At 44.2% G+C, this 21,216-nt stretch overlaps 2 protein-coding genes across 2 annotated transcripts in view; both read left to right on the top strand.

The window, feature by feature from the left end:
• Window positions 1–21,216, top strand: part of LOC142108340 (uncharacterized) — a 51,005-nt gene that overhangs the window by 18,261 nt on the left and 11,528 nt on the right. The window lies entirely within an intron of this gene.
• Window positions 3,965–4,897, top strand: LOC142108466 (olfactory receptor 12D1-like). The gene has a single exon (XM_075192147.1). The coding sequence runs from the start codon at window positions 3,965–3,967 to the stop codon at window positions 4,895–4,897; it is 933 nt and encodes a 310-aa protein (XP_075048248.1).

The following is a 21,216-nucleotide window of genomic DNA, read 5'->3' as shown; positions in this document are numbered from 1 at the left end:
GTAGTATGAGCTGCAATCGGGACGGGGGTAACCAATCCCCTATAATAATGTAGAACGGATAGTCCAGATGCGCTCAAATACTGATGTAAGTTGTGGGGTGTACTGCAGCCCAAAGGCAGGTGGAATATATCTGGTAATGCAGGTAAGAGGTAGAGTGGAGGTGGATAAAATCTAAATGATCTGGTGGGTATAAGATGCTAGTAAATGGACGTGTGGGAGTTGCTGAAAACCAAAATTTGTGAAGAGCGGTGGAAGAACGTATGAAAGATTTTGACACAATATGTAGTTCTGTAGAGTTTCTTAGCTTGCGGGTGGCCCCAAATAAATTTTCCCCTTTTTTAGCTTCTACTTTCAATCCAGGCGTACTTTATACATGATTTTTTTTTCTATCAATGGAAAAAAAGCATTCATTTATACAATAGTGATACCTTTAAAAAACATTGCTCTGATGTCCTCTCATGATCAATTTAAGACCTAACTTAGGCTATACCGAGCAATATTTATGGAGAAAAGTATAAGAATTGAATATACAGAAGCTGTGCTCTTAAAGTAGAGTTAGGTTGGACTTTGTAGTGACGTTTTTACTTTTTCAAGTTCTACCCACAAGTCTGCAAATGTTGATCCAAATTGATTTTATGGTGGCAGCTTTAAACTCCAGAATATGGGCATGCTTCTTATGTAAGAGATGGAAACTTTTGGCCACCTGTTGCTATTTCATTCTCCTTGGGTTCCAGTTTGTACTAGTCATTTATTTAATTATTTCTAAGGCGCACACAGACTCCGTTGACCGTATACAGAAGCAAGTAACAAAGAGATGAGATAGTACACATAAGTTGCACAGATGAGTGTGAGGAATGCTATGGGAACTCACACAGAGTGCAGCAAAAAACATTACAAGATGTACGAGGGAGTTAGACCCTAGTAGGACCGACTGGGAAAAGATGGAGATGACAGGCGAGGAAGAGGAAGAGATGTATAGAATAGTTAGGAGGTGGAAGGATATGCAAGCTTGAAAAGGTGAGTATTGAGTGAGCGTTTGAAAGATTGAAGGCTGGAGGCAGTGTCGGACTGGGACATAAAGGGCCCACCGGGGGAATGCGGTGATAGGGGCCCATTACATTGGGGTGTGGCCAACTGCAAGAGGGGGTGTGGCCAGTCATTAAAGGGGTGTGGTCTGTCCACAGAGGACAACGTATAGCACCAAGTGTAGTCTATAAAGAAAAAGCGGACCTTGCAAATAAGGTCAATTTCACATGTATCATGTAAAGAAAATAGAGATGAAATGTGTATCAATCAATAAATAACCTTTATTTATACTGATAAACAAATGTATGATTAAATACAAAACTATACATTAGAAATAGAAAATTAAACAGCAGCTTTTAAATGAAAGCATATAAATTAACCATCAATGGTTGTAACATACAGGTATGGACATTTTTTAATTTAGTTTAACAGCCTCCCCATTAACAGTATAATTTTATGTTTACAAGTAGTGCTTTTATATTGTCCAAAACTAACCCCCCTACCCTATCCTCTTTTTCAGTTCAAGGCACCCTTAGGTCCTCCATAATTTTTTCAAGGCACCATTAAGCCAAAATAATTACCAAGTAGTCCCCCGCCTTGCTTAATACTGGCCACGAGGCACCCCTGTGAGATTGCCGAGGCACCCCAGGGAGCCACGGCACATGCCTTGGGAACCACTGAGCTATATATATATATATATATATATATATATATAAATAAATAAATTTCTACATCTATACAAATACACAATACCAGATGTTTGCTTGGATACTTGTGAGAAACAACAATATGGAGTGACTGCTCTCCACACCTCAATTATTCTGTCAGCAATACAACAAAACAACCTGTCCTTGGTGACATGTTATTATTAGATTAGTTCTTAAAGAATCACTTGTTAACATATACTCATATATATATGATAGTGTTTTATCCATTTTCCCCTACTGGAATAACTGGCATTCTCTAAAACAAGTATGTCATCAATATGTAGGTGAGCACTGCACACACACTGAATAATATTCAGGTGCCAGTATTTTCATGATATATCCTCTACTTCCACTTCCATAAAGTAGGACAAATAATTATGAAAAAGAGAAATAGGGATCAGGCACAAAAAGGGAGATGGAAAAAGGATAACAAGCGGGTAACAAGTGCCTGTGCTAAATGGTATCACAAGATGTAAATAAATAGTAATAGCAGCATGAATATGAGGTATGCATGTAAACAGGACAAATAATTGGAAGATGAGAGAAATAGAAATACTTACACAGCCTCTAACAGTAGAGCCTCCTTCTTACAACAACAGCAGCAGGAAGTTGATGAACTAGGAAGCAGAGTCATGATCACATGATCACGAGTCATTCCCATGCAGTTCACCTCGATCTCATCTCACAGCTGCTGCCCGTCACTGAGAGGCTCACAGCAGCAGCTGGGAGGCTGGGGGAGCAGACAGCAGCGGTGGACAGCTATTATAGTAGTTAGTCTGAGCTCTCTGTTTTTATGAAAATCGATCAGGACCATCTTTACTTTGCTCCGCCCCCCCAAGGAAGTGGGTGGGGCTATCAGGTGTCAGGGCCTACCGGTGGATAGTCCTGCTGACCTGCAGGCCAGTCCGAGGCTGGCTGGAGGAGAGTTGAGTGAGGCGGGAAAGGGAGTCTCAAAGATTGGGGGCAGCACAGAAGAAATCTTGGAAGTGGGCATGTAAGGAGGTAATGAAAAGTGAATTGAGGTAGAGCAGAGTGGCTGGGTGGGTATGTACCTCGACACAAGGTAAGAAATGTCAGAGACTGGAAGACCAGTGAGACGGAGGTTGCAGTAGCCGAGATGAGTAATGAGTGAAAGAACCAGGATTTTGGTTGCTTAATGAGAAAGGAAGGAACAAATTTTCATGATGTTACACGGGAGAAAAGTGGCAGTATTTGGTGAGGGATTGGATATAAGGGGTAAAGCTGAGGGCAAAGTCAAGTCCCACTATACTGAAGCTCTCTCTTGACCAGTGTCATGACTCCAAGGCGGCGGGCTTGGTTGACAGGAAAGAATTATGTTGTCAACCAAAAGGGAGATATTGGGAAATATAGCTACATTGGCAGGAAGAAAGATGATGAGCTCGGATTTGGAGATGTTGAATTTGAGGAAGCGCTGTGCATCCAGGTAGCTACAGCAGAGAGACAGCTAGATACTTGTGTTAGGAAGGTTGGAGAGAGATCAGGGGAGGAAAGATAGATTTGTGTTGAGAGAGAAGGACAGAGTCTCGAGGAACACCAATAGAAAAAGGAATAGGGGGAGGAAGATTTGGAAGCAGAGATGCTAAAAGAGCAGCCTTAGAGGTATGTGGCAAACCAGGAGAGCGCTGTTGTGGTTTCTCTTTACGCAGGTTATTGATCTTACAGTTCAGTCACTAGTTCCCCAAGTTCTCTGCTGAGTACTTGCTCTCAGCCTATCATTGCCCTCACCTATGTTGCTCCTTAGCAAATCAGGGCAATTAGCTTCCTTCATAACTATATCTGTTTTATTAACTTGCCTGTGCACTTTTCTGTGTAAAAAAATCATGCACATACGTATGGCGTATCCTAGATTCTTCCTGATTTTGCTTGATATCTGCTTGTCCTGATCTCAGACTGTTCTCTACTTCACTGCTGTCTGCTCCTGACTGTTGATTTAAAAAGGCAAACTAACTAATTATGTTTAAATATCTTGATGAAGAGCTACTTTATTTAAATGTGCCTATTCAGTTGAATGCTTGTGCTAACTATTGAAACTACATTACTAGCAAAACAGGTTAGTTCTAGAATATAAAAAAAATATTTTATTGTAGGACCCTAAACTATGTACATTTTTAAGATAGTGTCACTCTGTTATTTAAATAACAGGTAGTATATCTTATTAAGCTTAATGATACATTTTTATTAATTCATATATATTCTTCTCTGCAGACTGAATGGAAGAGTTAAATGAAACATCTGTGAAAGAATTCATACTTCTCGGAATCACCAACCTCCCTCATCTACAGACTTTTCTCTTCATCACATTTCTTCTGTTCTATCTCTTTTGTTTTGTTGGCAACTTAAGCATTGTGACGGTGGTTGTTGCTGATAATGGTCTCCATACTCCCATGTACTTTTTCTTGGGCAATCTTTCATTTCTGGACTTTGTCTATGCAACCACAACAGTTCCAAAGATGTTGTCTGGTTTACTTATGGAGGACAAAACAATATCTTTTCAAGGCTGCATCATCCAACTCCATGTCTTTCATTTCTTGGGTAGCACTGAGGCCACGCTTCTTAGCTCAATGTCTTATGACAGATATGTTGCCATTTGTAACCCATTACGATACCATGTTCTCATGTCAAGAACAATATGTATTGAATTGGCGTTCATTTCCTGGCTTGTTGGTTTCTTATACTCATTGTTACACACAATTCTCACTTCTAGGTTGCCTTTCTGCAGCGCAAACAAAATCACTCATTTTTATTGTGATATTAAACCTCTTCTGAAGTTGGCATGTACGGATACACATGTCAATGAGGGTTTAGTGAGCATAATCACTGGATCTGTAGGTATTGGTACATTTGTTCTAATTATGATTTCATATGCATTTATTGCAACCCATCTTCAAAACATCCGTTCCGACCAAGGCAGAAATAAAGCCTTCTCCACTTGCACTTCTCACCTTATTGTCGTCCTTTTATATTATGGAACTGCATTCTGCATGTACCTAAGACCAGCTACTAAAGATTCGCTGGAGCAGGACAGAATCACTGCAGTCCTGGTTACAGTGATTACCCCTGCTCTAAATCCCCTGATTTATGCCCTGCGGAACAAGGAAGTGAAGAGAGCTCTTAGGAAATTACTCTTGAAGGTCAACATTTGAAACAAAAATACAAGCATTAAAATTCATTTAACTGTGCCACAGCTAGTGGATTTAGATAAATAAGCTTCCTATGTCTTGTTTTGTAAATTAGTTGTTGGTCCTATTTCTATTTTATTAAAATTATTAGTTTATAGCTTTTATTTTAGCTTGAATCAATAAACCATTGAAGTCTATGTTGAGACCAAATGTGGAACGACTGTAGCTGAAAGGTATGCAGCTGTTACAAGGCCCACAGCTCTGGGGTAGGAGTACTCCTGTTAAAGTCCCATATAGCTATTGTGATACTCTTCACGTGTAGCATAAAGACTAAACCATATGTTGTGTAGTTATCAGGCACCCTGCTTGGGACTATACATTAAATGGCTCAGGAGTCATTTAATGGTCAGGATGCACAGTGGTCCAGGCTCCTGAGTTATAGAAGAATAGCTGTGAGGTTCTGAGGGCTTACAGAAAGGATCATATAAGTACCCATGGAAGAGGGATGTGACCCCGGACTGTGGAACTTAAATTTTTTAATCACCTTCTTCAAAGAGTAGAATACTTGTCTGTCTGCTGTCCTGTTAGTCCTGAATCACGTTCCACTCTTCATAATACAACCTTTTCCTTGTTATTCTTAGTTAATGTTCTGTTTGATGGCTTACCCTGCAAGATTGATTAACCTTATAAACTTTATTTTGCAAGCAGTGGCAATATGGAAAGAGGTATTTAATGTCATCAGCACTAAAGTTCAATGATAGTGAAGATGTTATGTGCCAAATATGCCTTGGCGTGTACATTTTAGAGTATGATTATGTCTTGGAGAGGATGGTTTGTTGCTCCATATACTGATGCAAATACTTCGTAGGCTGAACATAGATGGTCCATATGTTACGGTGTGAGGGAGAATGAACTAAACGGATGTGGTACGGCATATCGATGCCGAGAAGAACGACAAGACTCACCCCGACTTCACTATTCCGAAGGAGCTGGTTCCCAAACCTACCCGATGACGACTCCTCTTCACCCCGACAGCAGCCAATGACGATGAAGGAAGGAGGCGGCTGCAGCTGATGATGTCATTGAGCATGCCGACGGCATTATCGCTGTTGTTAAGGAGGTGACGTAAGTATGCACCCATGTACGATGTATTTTAGAAAGGATTATACATTGTACATAGGTGCATACTTACCTCACCCCCTTAACAACAGCGATAATGCCCTAACAAATTCCCTAACATAACAACACACACACAGAGATGTTTTTGGAGTGTTTGAGGAAACCAGAGCACCTGGAGGAAACCCACGCAAACTCCACACAGATAAAGCCATGGTCGGGAATCGAACTCATGACCCCAGTGCTGTGAGGCAAAAGTGCTAAATACTTAGGCACCGTGCTGCCCTGGTCACATACCTTAAAAAGTTTTCCATCTCTCACAGATTATATGTGTAGACAATGAGTTAATATCTCCTTGCTCATTTCTTTCTTAAAAACACTTATGGACCACCCTGTATATACCGTGCTCCCTTACAAAAGAGAAACTAAAAAACTATATTATTGAGGAGATGTTCTGTAATCTGTACAGTGTATACACTTATGTGTAGTGATATAGCTCACATCACTACCAGCTGAGAGGATTCTGGGAAATGGAACCTCCATAATTGAAATGCCACAGGGGAATGTAGTCACCGATTCATCGTTGGAGAAAGTTGGGCATAAAAGGTAAACAAAGACTCCCAAATAGATGTAGTGATTGTTTACATGGCATATGTAATACATTTAAAGATGTTCCAATCGATCATAAGGTCATAAAAGGCACCACCAAAAATAGACATGTCCTAAAAATACCTACACTGCGTGCTCGTGTTGGATAGTAGATAACAACATATTCAAAACTGTTCAACAGAATATTAACGTATTGTAACATTTGGGTGCCAACCCAGGCTAGGGTGGGGATGGTCTTGTACTACCAACTTTTACTAGTTGTAGTCCATATTTTCAGCAGTTACAGGGCCCACAGCCTAAATGAAATAAATAAAATCCCAATAAACATAGCAACAAAAGCCATGAAGATTGTTTTGCCAAATACTGGAAAACAATCCGCTGCATCTGCGCAATATCTCCCGCATTCGGCCCTTTCTCTCTCAAGATGCCACCAAAACAATCATCCACGCACTCATCATCTCCCGCCTAGACTACTGCAACCTCCTCCTTACTGGCCTCCCCCTCTCCCATCTTGTCCCCCTCTGCTCTGTATTCAATGCGGCTGCAAGACTCATCTACCTTTCACGACACTCCTCCTATGCCTCCCCTCTCTGCCATGCCTTACACTAGCTCCCCTTCACCTACAGAATCCTTTTCAAACTCCTTACCACAACTTACAAAGCTCTCTCCCAGTCTACTGCCCCCTATATCTCTATCCTCCTCACCATTTACACTCCTGCCTGTCCCCTGCGCTCGGCCAATGACCGTCGCCTCTCCTCCACTCTGATCACCTCTTCCCACTCCAGAATCCAAGACTTCTCCTGTGCCACCTCCCTTCACTTGAATGACCTCCCTTGCTCCATCCGTCTCTCACTCAATCTGCTCCTTCAAACGGGCACTTAAAACTCACTGTTCCTCAACGCCTACCAACCATCCACTTAACCCCTCATCATCTCCACTCCTTCTCCCCTCTCTCCTCTCTCCTCCTGGCCCCTCTTTTCTCTCCCCTTTGCTTCACTGGCTCCCCTTTGTGCCTGATTTTGTTTATCCTCCCGTAGGATGTAAGCTCGTATGAGCAGGGCCCTCTTCCCTCCTGTCTCCATACCTGTTCTTACGCTCTGTCTTTACTGCATTTGCTTGCCTGGAGTTTCTGAAGTACTGGTACTTTGTGTTTATTGTTCTGTAATGTTTCACTCTGTATAGTCTACTGTTTGTACTGTGTACGGCACTGCGGAAATCTTGTGGGGCCTAACAAATAAATGTTAATAATAATAAATAAAACAGTTAAACCTACAAAACTTTGAGAGCATCAGAGTCTAGTAGGATGCCTGTATTGATTGCTGGTTGGATGACCATGAATATTGTTTGAATTTATGTTCAAGTTTCACAATTTGCATTCGATATTCACAGTTTGCAATCACTGCAGTTCACATCTGCGGTTCACCATTTGGTATTCCAGGTTTACCCATTCGTTTGAAGGCTCACTGTTTGCATTTACTCTTCGTGTTAAAATTAGTGTTCTTGAATTTTTTTTTAAAGTTCTATTCAAACACTAATATAAATTAGTAAAAAGTATTTTAACATTTTTTTAAATTCAAACTGCAAAACACTACTGTGTTCAAAATTTGCTGTTTGTGTTTGAGGTTCACTGTTTGACATGTTTAAGCTTGGATGCTTTTGAGTTTCAATACTTATGCAAACCTGTTTGACCTTGTTTAAGGTTCAAACAGGTTTGAACATAATTGAACTGGCTAAAATTTTCATGAACCTTGAACTGGCTGACTGCTTGGAAGGAAAGTGTTGTTTTAAATGTAGCATATTCAGATATGGGCATTACAAGCCGCGGCGGTGCCCAGCCGCCGCGACTCACTCACCTGCGTCCCGGCCGTTGCTATGGCGACCGGGACATCACTTCCGTCTATGACCCGGCCGTTGCCGGGGCAACGGTTGGACGCTTCAGCGCTGCGTCCCGGCAATGAGAGGCCGGGCACATGCGCTCACCGGAGTTACTAGCCTGCGGGCTAATTAATATAGATGCAGGGGGCTGTGTACTATCAGAGCCAGGCTCTGATTGGCTGTGGTCAGTATTTAAGGCAATGAGGTCTGCTACCTCATTGCCGGTTATAGCTTCTGCTCCGCAGTCTGCTGACCTGCTTTGTTCCTGTTCCTGTCTATTAAACTTCTACTGATCTCTCGTGTATGACCCTTGGCTTGGATTTGGACTTTGCTTGTGTATCCCGTGACCCTGACCTCTGGCCTGTTTACCGTTTCTCCTGTTTGCTTGTGACCCTTGACCCCGGCTTGTTAACTGGAACTGCAACCTGCTGCCGGCCCTTGACCTCTGCGTGGACCTCACTCCGCTGGCCTGGGTTCTCCCCAGCCGGTACACACCTCACGGCCCTCTGTCAGTCTGCAGCCCAGTCTGTCCCCACCACCAGGGGCTCCAGTGAACACCTGATTGGCAAAGTAGACTCCGGGTTGTGTTGTGCCGGCTGGAGGGGTTCCTAACAATGGGCTAATGTTTTTAGCCTCAGTGGTCAGTTGAGTACCACTGCTTTTAAATTGATTTATTAATGATCTTGTAGAATATCTAAGGCTGGTTACGCAATACAATGTTTTCAGTCGATAAACGACTGATTGAGCCAATATCACAGTAGTGTGTACCCTGGAACGATGAACAATCATTGTTCCGAATCGCAGCTCATAGTTTGAGATGATTGGTCGTAGTGTTTAAAAATTGTCTTTCAGTTATAAACAATGTGTGCCAATTCTGCAGTGTGTATGCACTCTGTAGAAATGGAATGATAATCTAGCTATTTACGTGACATTTGACAGCTGGTGTCCGGGGTCCGGATGTTGTCCATAATTTGTGAAGTGCAGGTAGGGTTAATGCTGCTTGTGTGCTGGCCCCGTGCTGTGTGGGTAGCACCACTTTTCAGAGGGGGGGGTCTAAGCTTGATTTTACTGCAGCACAATGGTTCAGGTCATCAACAGATAGAGAGGAGGGAGTGGGGAGAGACATGTGTAAGGAAACCTCTCACTCAAATATTGCCTTAATTCATATAATAATAATTCATAACAGGAAAGGTGCACTAAAGTTAAAACAAGTAATTACCCTGCCTGGATAACGTGAATGCGGGAGCTTCCCTCCCCTGTACCTCTCCTCCTCCTCCCTCTCCCGTGTGCAACCTGTTTTACAACCTGTCATTCAAGACAGGAATTGCTGTCACCATTCAGACGATTGTTATGACAGAGGAAGAGCAGACATCTAGAGGTAATAGTGTACAGTTTATAAACATAATTCGGCAAGCTGATCTGGATTTTTTTTTGTTCATGTCGTTGGAAAATACCTCATCGCTTATTTTTGCTGTAGTGTGTACCTAGCTTAAATATGGTTATTTCATAGAACAATGGGTAAATAATTACTGTTTATGTAAAAAAATTTAAGGTAATGCATGGTAACAATTATGCTAGCTACACCTTAACTGGGGGATACATGGAGAAATCTGATATGGAAATCAGTTATTAATACGAACAGACAATAAGTTGCGTAGCAGCACTTAATGCCATGCAACTGCTACAAGAGTTAATACAATTCTGGCATGCATAAAGCAAGGCATTTATGCATTAAAAGGAAATGTAATTGTCATGGAACATCCCAGATGTGGACCCACTAAGCCACTAGTGATTGGTGCTGGCTTTCCAAGAACACAAAGTCTAATGGAAGACCTGTACATCATTTGCAAGCCCCCAGGTGTCTTCTTACAGAAAGAAGAATAGTAGATTTTATTGAGGTCAGGGCAGGCAGCTCATGTGTCTGGTTATTTCGTCCACACCAGTGTTTTCCTTATTATCAATCCATACCAGTGTAATCCTGGTTATTCCATTGTGTTCTTGGCTATTCCATCCACAACAGTGTATTCCTGGTTATTCCATTCACAACAGTGTATACCTGGTTATTCCATCCACACCATTGTGTTCTTGGCTATTCCATCCACACCAGTGTAATCCTGGTTATTCCATCCACACCAGTGTGTTCTTGGCTATTCCATCCACAACAGTGTATACCTGGTTATTCCATCCACACCATTGGGTTTTTGGCTATTCCATCCATACCAGTGTAATCCTGGTTATTCCATCCACACCATTGTGTTCTTGGCTATTCCATCCACACCAGTGTAATCCTGGTTATTCCATCCACACCAGTGTGTTCTTGGCTATTCCATCCACAACAGTGTATTCCTGGTTATTCCATCCACAACAGTGTATACCTGGTTATTCCATCCACACCAGTGTGTTCTTGGCTATTCCATCCACAACAGTGTATTCCTGGTTATTCCATCCACAACAGTGTATACCTGGTTATTCCATCCACACCATTGGGTTTTTGGCTATTCCATCCATACCAGTGTAATCCTGGTTATTCCATCCACACCAGTGTATACCTGGTTATTCCATTCATACCAGTGAGTTCCAGACTATTCACTATCTTGTATTCTACATTATTCATGTGTGATTCCTTCCACCTGCCAGTCACATCCAATACCTGTTCAGAAGGCCATGACCTATACTTGTGGGATCCCTGGGGAATACCTACACTTCTTTAGATTTCGCACTTCCACTGCAGTTAGTGTCAAACTGGTTAGTCTGTATGAATTCAGAAGTTTCCTGTGTGATTCCCGACAAACACATAGTCAAACAAATCAGATTGATTCACAGTAATTCAGTAACAATTAAGAGGCTTCAGACAACTAAGGTACAGAACTTGACAATAAAGAACAGAATCTGCTGATCAGGCACTGATAAAAAAAAGCATAGGCAAGAGAATGTGGATCATCTCAGACATGTGGACAGGTAAGTGAAATTAATTTAGTCATTTTATAAACCACTTAGCAGACAACAGCTTGAATATGGGCCCCTGTGTTTAAAATAAGATGAGGAGAACTTGACAGGGCTTAGAGATGGACTTATTAAGAAGGACTGGAGGGGTTCAATTATAATGAAGGATATATATTGTGACTGTGTGAGGGGAATACGTACCATCTCCTGGGATAGATGGTGATGAACAGCAGCAATAAGTTACTGAAATTCAGGGTTTTCGGTTTGACTGGCCTCAACCAGTTTTATTAGCATATTCAAAGTGAACAAAACATAAGGCTTAAGGCTTACCTGCACACAGCTTTTAAAGGCAAGTCTTTCCCTAGCACTAGCAGCCATGGGAGACCTGGGACTCACCTGACACAAGTTGGAATTAATTAATGTAAAAAGCTGTGTGCAGGTAAGCCTTAAGCCCAGATAAAATAGCATAGCATTTGATCATGTTAGGAATGACAAGAATGGGAAGATTTTGGCGTGAGTTGGTCAGCTTAAACATATATTGCAATATGTGGAACTAACATTCCCTGTTTTTAATATAGAACAGTACTTGATATAGCATTGATTATGTGTTTGGATAGTGCAGAGTATCCTTGTTTTCCTTTATATATATATATATATATATATATATATATATATATATATGTGTGTGTGTGGTGTATATAATATATATACACACACACACACACACACACACACAACAATCCAACACAGCATTAAAACCCCTGACTAGTGAAGTGAATACAATTGATTAGCTAGTTACAATGGCACCCATCAAGGGGTGGGATATATTACTCAGCAACTGTAACACACTTACCTGTCCCCTTTTCAGTGCCGCGGTCTCCGCTACTTCCGGGTCTTGGCAGCGCTGTCACATGACCCTGCAGGGCAGGGAATTCAAAACTGCACTACTAAAACCCTGCTCTGACGCTTGGGCAGCATCAAAGCATTTTCGTTCTTGACTTAGCGATTTTCTGTGATTTCCAGTGTACCAGACCAGGCTTGCTGACCTTTCAGATTCTGCTTTCCATTGTACCAGACCCAGGCTTGTTGACCACGTTATATCTCTGCTACAGTATACCAGACCCAGGCTTGCTGACCATGTTATCTCTCTGCTCTAGTGTACCAGACCCAGGCTTGCTGACCACGTTTATATCTTTGCTCCAGTGTACCAGACCCAGGCTTGTTGTACCACGTATTTATCTGTATCCAGTGTACCAGACCTCGGCTATCCTGACCACGGAGTGGTTCATATTTAACTTCCAGTTCCAGTGTGATTGCGAGCTATCTCCCGCATCCTTACCTCTAGAGGCAGACCAGTGGAACGCGACCTGCGTTTCTCCGCAGCGAAGCCCATCCCTCCTTGCGGCGGTTCTTGGTGAACACCAGGGGGTTCGTTAGACTACACACCACCGGCCAGCAAGCGCTGATCTAGAGTAAGGCAAGAACTCTATATTTTATTACCTATATTACTGCACGGTACACGACTGTTACAGCAAGTGAACAGTCAGTTCTTGAAGTTTTTTCCTGCTTTCAACAAATTAACTTGTTGGAAGCAGGAAAAATGGGCAAGCATAAGGATCTGAGCGCCTTTGGCATGTGCCAAATTGTTTTGGTGACTGGGTCAGAGTATCTCCAAAACGGCAGATCTTGTGGGGTGTTCCCAGTATGCAGTGGTTAGTACCTACCAAAAGTGGTCCAAGGATGGGCAACCGATAAACCGGCGACAAGGTCATGGGCGCCCAAAGCTCACTGATACACGGGAGAAAAAGCTAGTTCATCTGGTCCAATCCCACAGAAGAGCTACTGTAGCACAAATTGCTGAAAAAGGTAATGCTGGCTATGATAGAAAGGTGTTAGAACACTCAGTGCATTGAAGCTTGCTGAGTATGGTAGATGTGAAGCCGCATACCGGTCAGAGTGCCCATGTTGACCCCTGTCCACCACAAAAAGCGCCTAAAATAGGCACGTGGGCGCCAGAACTGCACCATGCAGCAATGGATAAAGGTGGCCTGGTCTGATTTAAGACATTTTATTTTACATTATGTGTACGGCTGGGTGCATGTGCGTTGCTTACCTGGGGAAGAGATGGCACAAGGATGCAATGGGAAGAATGCAAGCCGGCGGATGCAGTTTGATGCTCTGGACAATGTTTTGCTCGGAAACCTTGGATCCTGGCATTCATGTGGATGTTTCTTTGACACGTACCACCTACCTAAACATTGTTGCAGACCAAGTACAGGGCAACGGTATTCCCTGATGGCAGTGTCCTCTTTCAGCATCATAATGCACCCTGCCACATTGCAAATATCACTAAGGAATCCTTGACAAAGTCATTTACGGATGAAATACTTTGGATACACACCACATCAGGGGTGTTTTGGCTCTTCTAGGCTACCGTACACCAGGAAGTTCTTTGCGGCCCACATGCATTCCAAGAGGCGGGCGCATCGCGCTGCTGCAGAAAGAAACATCTCTTCCAGGGGACTTCACTATCAGGCTCATTGAACCAGAAGGACCCCAGAAGATAGTCCAGAACTATGAGACAGGAAGAGATTAGGGTAAGAACAAAAATGTACTTCTACGGGTGTTGACAGCCATTCAACTTCCTCAAAAAAAAGCATAAACTGGCTTTTACTTGTATGTGATTTTAATCAATGTGACATACACATTTAGTTTTTTATTTTAGCAATTATCATATTCACTCACTTAGTGTCCTATGCTCTTGTACCTATATCTATATTTTATGTATGTGTAAAAGTACACAATTATTACCTGCAGCAGGGATCACTTTAGGAAGAGCAGATATTATTAACTTTCTATCACTCAGGAATGGTCTGTGGAACATGACAAAGAGATCAAGGTGTTGACTTGGCCTCCAATTTCCGCAGATATCAATCTTTTGGAGTCTACTTGAAAAACAAGAGGTCCCACCTTGCAACTTACTGGACTTAAAGGATCTACTGCTAATATCTTGATGGCCAATACCACAGGACACCTTCAGAGGTCTTGATGAGTCCATGCCTCGATGGGTCAGAGCTGTTTTGGCAGCACAAGGGGAACATGCACAATATTAGGCAGGTAGGCAGGTAGTTTTAATGTTGTGACTGATCAGTATATATATATATATATATATATATATATATATATATATATATACACACCCCCAGAACTTAAGCTCGTGAAGTAGTAGTTGTTGATTATCAATTGCCTGAAGGAGTGGAGTAGGAGGTAGTGAGCATCCAAATGGTGTAATGTTGCAATCAGGCAAATCATCCGGCTTACTAGAGTGATTGCCATGTTTCTTAACATTACCCCCCTCCACTCCCCCTTAAGGAGGGGTCGAAGGACCCCAATAACGAGGTTTTCGGTGCGTTTCCTTATGGAAATCATCCACCAATTTCTTAGCATGAAGGTGTCTGGCTGGGACCCATGATCTTTTTTTGGGCCATATCCTTTCCAGTGGACTAAATAATGGAACTCTATCGGGACCTTCTTCATATCCAAGATTATTGCAAACTCAGCTTGTCCATCTACTAATACTGGAGGGGATTGGGAATATATGAGGATGTCGTCCAGGTAGACCACCACGTGCCTTCAAAATTTTTTTCAGAGAATCATTTATCAGTTCTTGAAATACTGCAGGGGCATTAATTAGCCTGCAGGGCATGACTAGATATTTGTAGTGCCCAGTACTGAGCGCTGTTGTCCACTCATCACCCTGGCAAGTTTGTATGAGGTTATATGCTCCTCTAAGATCTCTCTAGGTGAAGGACAATGCTCCCTTTAATTGGTTTAATAGTTCAGGGATGAGGGGGAGTGGATACTTGTTCTTAATGATTATCTGATCAGTGGCGGATCCCTAGCAGACACTTGCTGCCAACGGCTGCACAGTATGTGCAGGTCCGTCCAGCCGTGACAGGCATGGACAGTGTGCTGCCCGGCTGCTCTGACTGTGTATAAAACACACACTGTTTCTGCCTGTCACGCTGCTGGACGGACCTGCACATAGTGTTCAGCCGTCGGCAGCCTAAGATGTTAGAAAGGGGCGGGGCCTAAATCGCCCCCCCTAAATCGCCCCAGGTACAGCATTTTTCTAGATCCGCCCCTGTATCTGATTCACACCACCATATGGCCTATGGGGTAGAAGTGAGTCTGCTGCTACGTTACAGAATACATCGCAAATTCAAGATATGCAGCAGGAACAGAACCAAGTAAGGATGAAGTGAGTCTCACAAGAAGTGAGAGACAGGATAGTGAACAGGATTCACCCCAGTGAATGATCTGTCCATGTGGCCAACTAATCTGTAGATTATGTTGAAAGAGCCAAGCAAATCCCAAAATTCCAGGATATCTAGGAGACCTATCAATATAGAGGGAGATAGCCTCAGAATGCAGATATCCTATCGGTAAAGAAAGAGGGGTGGTTTTCAGTCTTATGGATCCTACAGAGAGTATGGTAGCATCCAAACCTGAAATGACTGGGGTTTCCAGAGATATAGTGGATACCTTAAGCCTCTGCGCAAATCCCTGGTCAATGAAATCTCCTGCTGCTTCGCTGTCCACCAGAGCAGTGGTAGGAAAATGAACCGGGTCAAATGATATTTCCACAGCAATCTATAGGGAGGTAGGATCCAGAGAGTTGCTTTGGCCTAGGAAAAGCTCATCATCTTTGCCTAGGCCCTGAAGGTTTCCTGGCTTCTTTGGTCATTCTCATACTGAATTTCCCTCACTGCCACAATAAAGACATAACCCTTGAGGTCATCTCCTGATTCTTTGTTCTGCGGAGATGTGGCAGGTACCCACTCACATAGGTTCAGGATTATTATTATTATTAATTTTTATTTATAATGCGCCACAAGGTGTCCGTAGCGCTGTACAGGGACAAAAGAATTACAATACAATGGGAGACAGCACAGTACAGTAAACAGCAAGCACAGTAACTCAGTAAGCTCAATGCACAGTTAGAGAGGGCGGGGAAGGGGGAGGGAGGATCCGCAAATGACGGGGCCCAAGAAGGAGGGCACGGAAGACAGGGAGACCCCCAGAGGGGGGAGGAGAGAGCAAGAGGGGACGGGGGGTGGAGGACCCTCGAGGAGGAGGGCTAAGTAGCTGGAGAGCAGAGTTAGAAGTGGTGGAAACAGGAGGAGAGATGGCCCTGCTCAGAGGAGCGTACAATCTAAGGGGAGGGGTGGACAGACAGAGAGATGCAGGGGAGAGAGGGAGAGTAGGGAGACGGAGGCAAAAGATAAGGTAGGAAGTTAAGTGGGAGGCTGAAAGGCTTTAAGAAAAAGGTGGGTTTTTAGGGCCCGTTTAAAACTGGACAGATTAGGGGAAGTTCTGATGGAGCGAGGGAGCTTGTTCCAGTGGAGGGGGGCAGCGCAGGCAAAGTCTTGGATATGCGCATGGGAGGAGGTTATAAGGGGGGAACAGAGGCGACGGTTAGAGGCAGAACGGAGAGGGCAGGATGGAGCATGAATAGAGAGGAGGGTGGAGATGTAGGGTGTAGTGGAGTTGGCGAGGGCCTTGTAGGTGAGTGTGAGGTGCTTAAAGAGAATTCTGAAGGGGAATGGGAGCCAGTGAAGGGCTAGGTAGAAGGGGGAGACAGAAGAGGAGCGGCGAGAGAGGAAAATAAGCCTAGCGGCAGCATTATGGACCGATCGAAGGGGAGCAAGATGTGAGTGGGGGAGGCCAGTGAGGAGGAGGTTGCAGTAGTACAGGCGGGAGATGATCAGAGAGTGGATAAGGCATTTGGTGGCATCTTGGGAGAGGAAGGGCCGGATGCGAGCGATGTTACGCAGCTGGAAGCGGCAGGATTCAGCAAGAGAGAGGATGTGGGGGCCAAAGGAGAGAGAGGAGTCGAGGATGATACCAAGGCAGTGAAGTTGGGGGACAGGGGAGATAGAGGTGTTGTTGACAGTGATGGAGAGGTCAGAAGGGGATGAGGTATGAGAGGGAGGAAAAACTATGAGCTCAGTTTTGGCGAGGTTAAGTTTGAGGAATCGAGAGGACATCCAGGAGGAGATGGCAGAGAGGCAGGCGGACACCCTAGAGAGGAGGGAGGGAGAGAGATCAGGAGAGGAGAGGTATAGTTGAGTGTCGTCAGCGTAAAGGTGGTAGCTGAAGCCGAAGGAGCTGATGAGTTCACCCAGGGAGGAGGTGTATAGAGAGAAGAGTAAGGGTCCCAGAACACAGCCCTGAGGGTCCCAGACTGGAAGGGTGGATAGGGGGGGATTGTTTAGCGAGTGAGAGGGCAGAGCTGTAGGATGAAAGGATGAATTTAAAGTGGAGGAAGTCAGCCAGGGAGTGGGATTTTCTCCAGTGACGTTCGGCGGTACGTGAGCATTTTTGGAGGAACGGGTAAATTTGGAGTGCCAGGGTTGGGGTTTGGAGCAGCGGGGGTGGACGGAGTGGGCAGAGGCGACCGTGTCCAGAGCAGAGGTGAGGGTGTGATTGTAGAGGGAGACCGCCTGGTTGGGGCAGTCCTGGGAGGAAAGGGGAGAAAGGGGGGTATCGAGAGAGGAGGACAGAGAGGCAGGGTCAAGAGCGTTGAGGTTGCGTATGGACAGAGTAGGTTTGGGCAGGGGGAGGGGAGCAGGAGAAGAGGAGAGAGAGAAGGAGAGGAGATGGTGATAATAGGATGGTCCCTATTAGAGGGTGGAGAAAGAGTATGAGTGACAACAGAAGATCTTTTGCCTGGCGGCATTCCTTGTATCTTCTGTCTATTCAAATACACAAACTCATAAGAGATTCCAGGGTATCCGGAAATGGAAACTGAACTAAAGCTTTCTTAATGTGGTTGGACAGTCCGACTCTGAATTTGCTATGGAGCGCTGGTTCGTTCCAACCAGTCAATGGACCACCTACGGAACTTTATGCAGTGTTCCTCTGCTGATTTACGCACTTGTCTAAGGACATGAAGACTGGATTCTGAAGTATCTACCCTATCAGGGTCATCATACAGGAGCCCCAGGGTGCTGAAAAAAACATCAAACAATAATAATGAAGCACTGTTAGCACGAAGCCCGAAAGCCCAGGTCTGTGGGTCTTTCTGTAATAGGGAATCACAATACTCACACGCTGTTCTTCTGAAATTTCAAAGTGATTTGCAGTCGCCAGAAAATCTGTCATGTAAATTAAACTTTGGCTCCTTCGCTGAAGAAGAGGCGACTTGTACAGTATCAGCTGCATTATTGTCACTCACCGGACTGTGAGTGCCATTTCTCCTGTGTTCAGGAACCGTGGCCGTCCGCCATCCTGAGGGTCTGCGCATGTGCAGCCCTTATGAAACCTTCAGTACCTGTTGCTTTTAATTAATTGGATGATCAGGCAACACTCCCTATTTAAACAACCTGTGATCATTACCTAGTTGCCTGATCTTGGAGTCTCATTCCCCATGAGCCTCTGAAGGTGTTCCTGTGTTTCCTCATGTATTCAGCTCCAGCTGATTCCTGTCTACTACGATTGTGGTTTCCAGACCACTTCAACTCTCCTGTGTTCATCGTGTCTGCACTCAGCTGATTCCTATCTGCTACTGCTGCCGGATTCCAGACCACCTCAACTCTCTTGTGTTCAGCGTGTCTGCTCTCCGCTGCCTCCGTTACTACTGCGGGGTTCCAGACCGTCTCAACTCTCCTGTGTTCATCGTGTCAGCTCTCCACTGATTCCTATCTGCTACTGCTGCCGGATTCCAGACCGCCTCTACTCTCCTGTGTTCAGCGTGTCTCCCCTCCGCTGCCTTCGCTACTACTGCCGGATTCCAGACCGCCTCTACTCTCCTGTGTTCAGCGTGTCTCCCCTCCGCTGCCTCCGCTACTACTGCCGGATACCAGACAGCCTCAACTCTCCCGTGTTCATCATGTTTCCAGTTTTACTTACTACTGCTTCCTGAGTATTGCTCCTTTGATTACCGGTTCCCTTTCGTGCGCTGCACCAACCTGATTACCGCTTCCATCCTCCAGTGGTCTCTCCTCCTGCCGGCGTTCAGCCGTTCAGGTATCCCTGCACTTCTCCTTGACAGCCTGCTCTCTTGAACCGCGGTATGCATACTTTCCATTGACTTTGCTATTGTGTTGCATATCCGTCTGGACTGTGTTGTGTTCATCTCCGGAGTCTTCCATCTACTGAAGCTATTGTTACTATTGACTTTGTTTCCTATTACCTGGATCTCTATAGTGACTTTGTATACTTCAAGCAGCGCTTGTCAGTTATTATTGCATTTTGGTTATCATTGTGGGATCAAGTTCCGTGTGCCGCCCGTGTATCCTCTGTATTCCATTCATCTCCTCGTGGCCCTCCTCACATATATATAGCAGTGGTACAACTTGCTGAACGCAGACCACTGACTCCTGTTTCCCATTGGCACCAGTTTCAAGTATCCTCTCACATAAGCAGTGCTACAACTTGCTGTACGCAGACCACTGACTTCCCCATTACCTACTTGCACCTGGAACCCATTCCTTCACTTTAGACAGTGGTACAACTTGCTATACGCAGACCACTGACTTTCACTACCTCCTCTCTACTCCTGGACATTCCTCCTCACTATAGCAGTGGTACAACTTGCTGTACACAAAACTATTTTCACTAACTTCCTCCTTTGGTCTCTCAATGGACCTCATCTCCCACCCACTGTGATGGGCACTCCCTTGACCTTGTCTTCTCCCGCTACTGCTCCATCTCTATTTTCTCCATTTTAGCCTTCCCACTCTCCGACCACAATCTCCCTTTCTTCAGCCTCACCCTACCTCATGCCCTTCCTCCTGCAACCAAATACACACCTACACAACAAAACCTATGTACTCTTAACCCAATCGACTTCTAATTTTCACTAAAACTACTATGTTTTCCAATGACTGCATTGACCTGTCCTGGTCAGGCTGCCTCTTTCTATAACAAAACACTTCAGCCCTAGACAATGAAGTTTCAGTTACTACATATAGTCTCTGACAATCCAAACCCCAGCCATGGCACAACAAACAGACCCATTACCTGCACAAGTGCACCCACACTGCAGATCGCCACTGGAGGAAATCTTGTTTCTTTCCCGATTTCCTCCATTATAAATTCATCCTTTCCTCTTACAGCACTGTCCTTTCAATTGCCACCTTCAACTCACTTATCTGCCCATCTGCACCTCCTCCTCCTTCACTGCCGATGATTTTGCCACCTATTTCAAAGACAAAATTGACCTCATTTGACAAGATATTTCCTCATGCCAAATTCCACTCACTCCACTCACTCTACCCAACTTTACCTACACTCCCCAATCCACCCTTAATTCATTCTTCATCTTCAGTAACTGAAGACGAAGTCTCTGCACTCATTTTATCATCTCACCTTGCAATGTGTCCACTCGACCCTATTCTCTCCCAACTTCTCCGCTCCCTCTCTTCCGCTGCATGCCCAACTCAAACTCAAAACTTCAACCTGTCTCTCTCCACTGGCACATTTTCATCTTCCTTTAAACATGCCTTCATCTCACCTATTCTAAAGAAACCATCTTTCAATCCAGCCTCTCTCTCGAACTATCGCCCTATTTCTCTCCTCCCTTTTGCCTCCAAACTACTTGAGCGATTAGTGTACAAACGTCTGTCTAACTTTCTCTCCTCTCATTCCATTCTCAACTCTCAGAAATTAGTCTTCCACCAAACATTACACTGAAAATCCCCTCACAAAAGGGATCAATGATCTATCCCAGTTCTGTCAACTTCACCTTAATAACATCTACCATCTTGACTATTGTAATCTTCTGCTATCTGGCA

The sequence above is a fragment of the Mixophyes fleayi genome, chromosome 12, assembly GCF_038048845.1.
Source record: "Mixophyes fleayi isolate aMixFle1 chromosome 12, aMixFle1.hap1, whole genome shotgun sequence".
NCBI classification, from domain to species: domain Eukaryota; kingdom Metazoa; phylum Chordata; class Amphibia; order Anura; family Limnodynastidae; genus Mixophyes; species Mixophyes fleayi.
The sequence above is the reverse complement of the archived record's forward strand: the minus strand, read 5'-3'. Positions and strand labels throughout refer to the sequence as shown.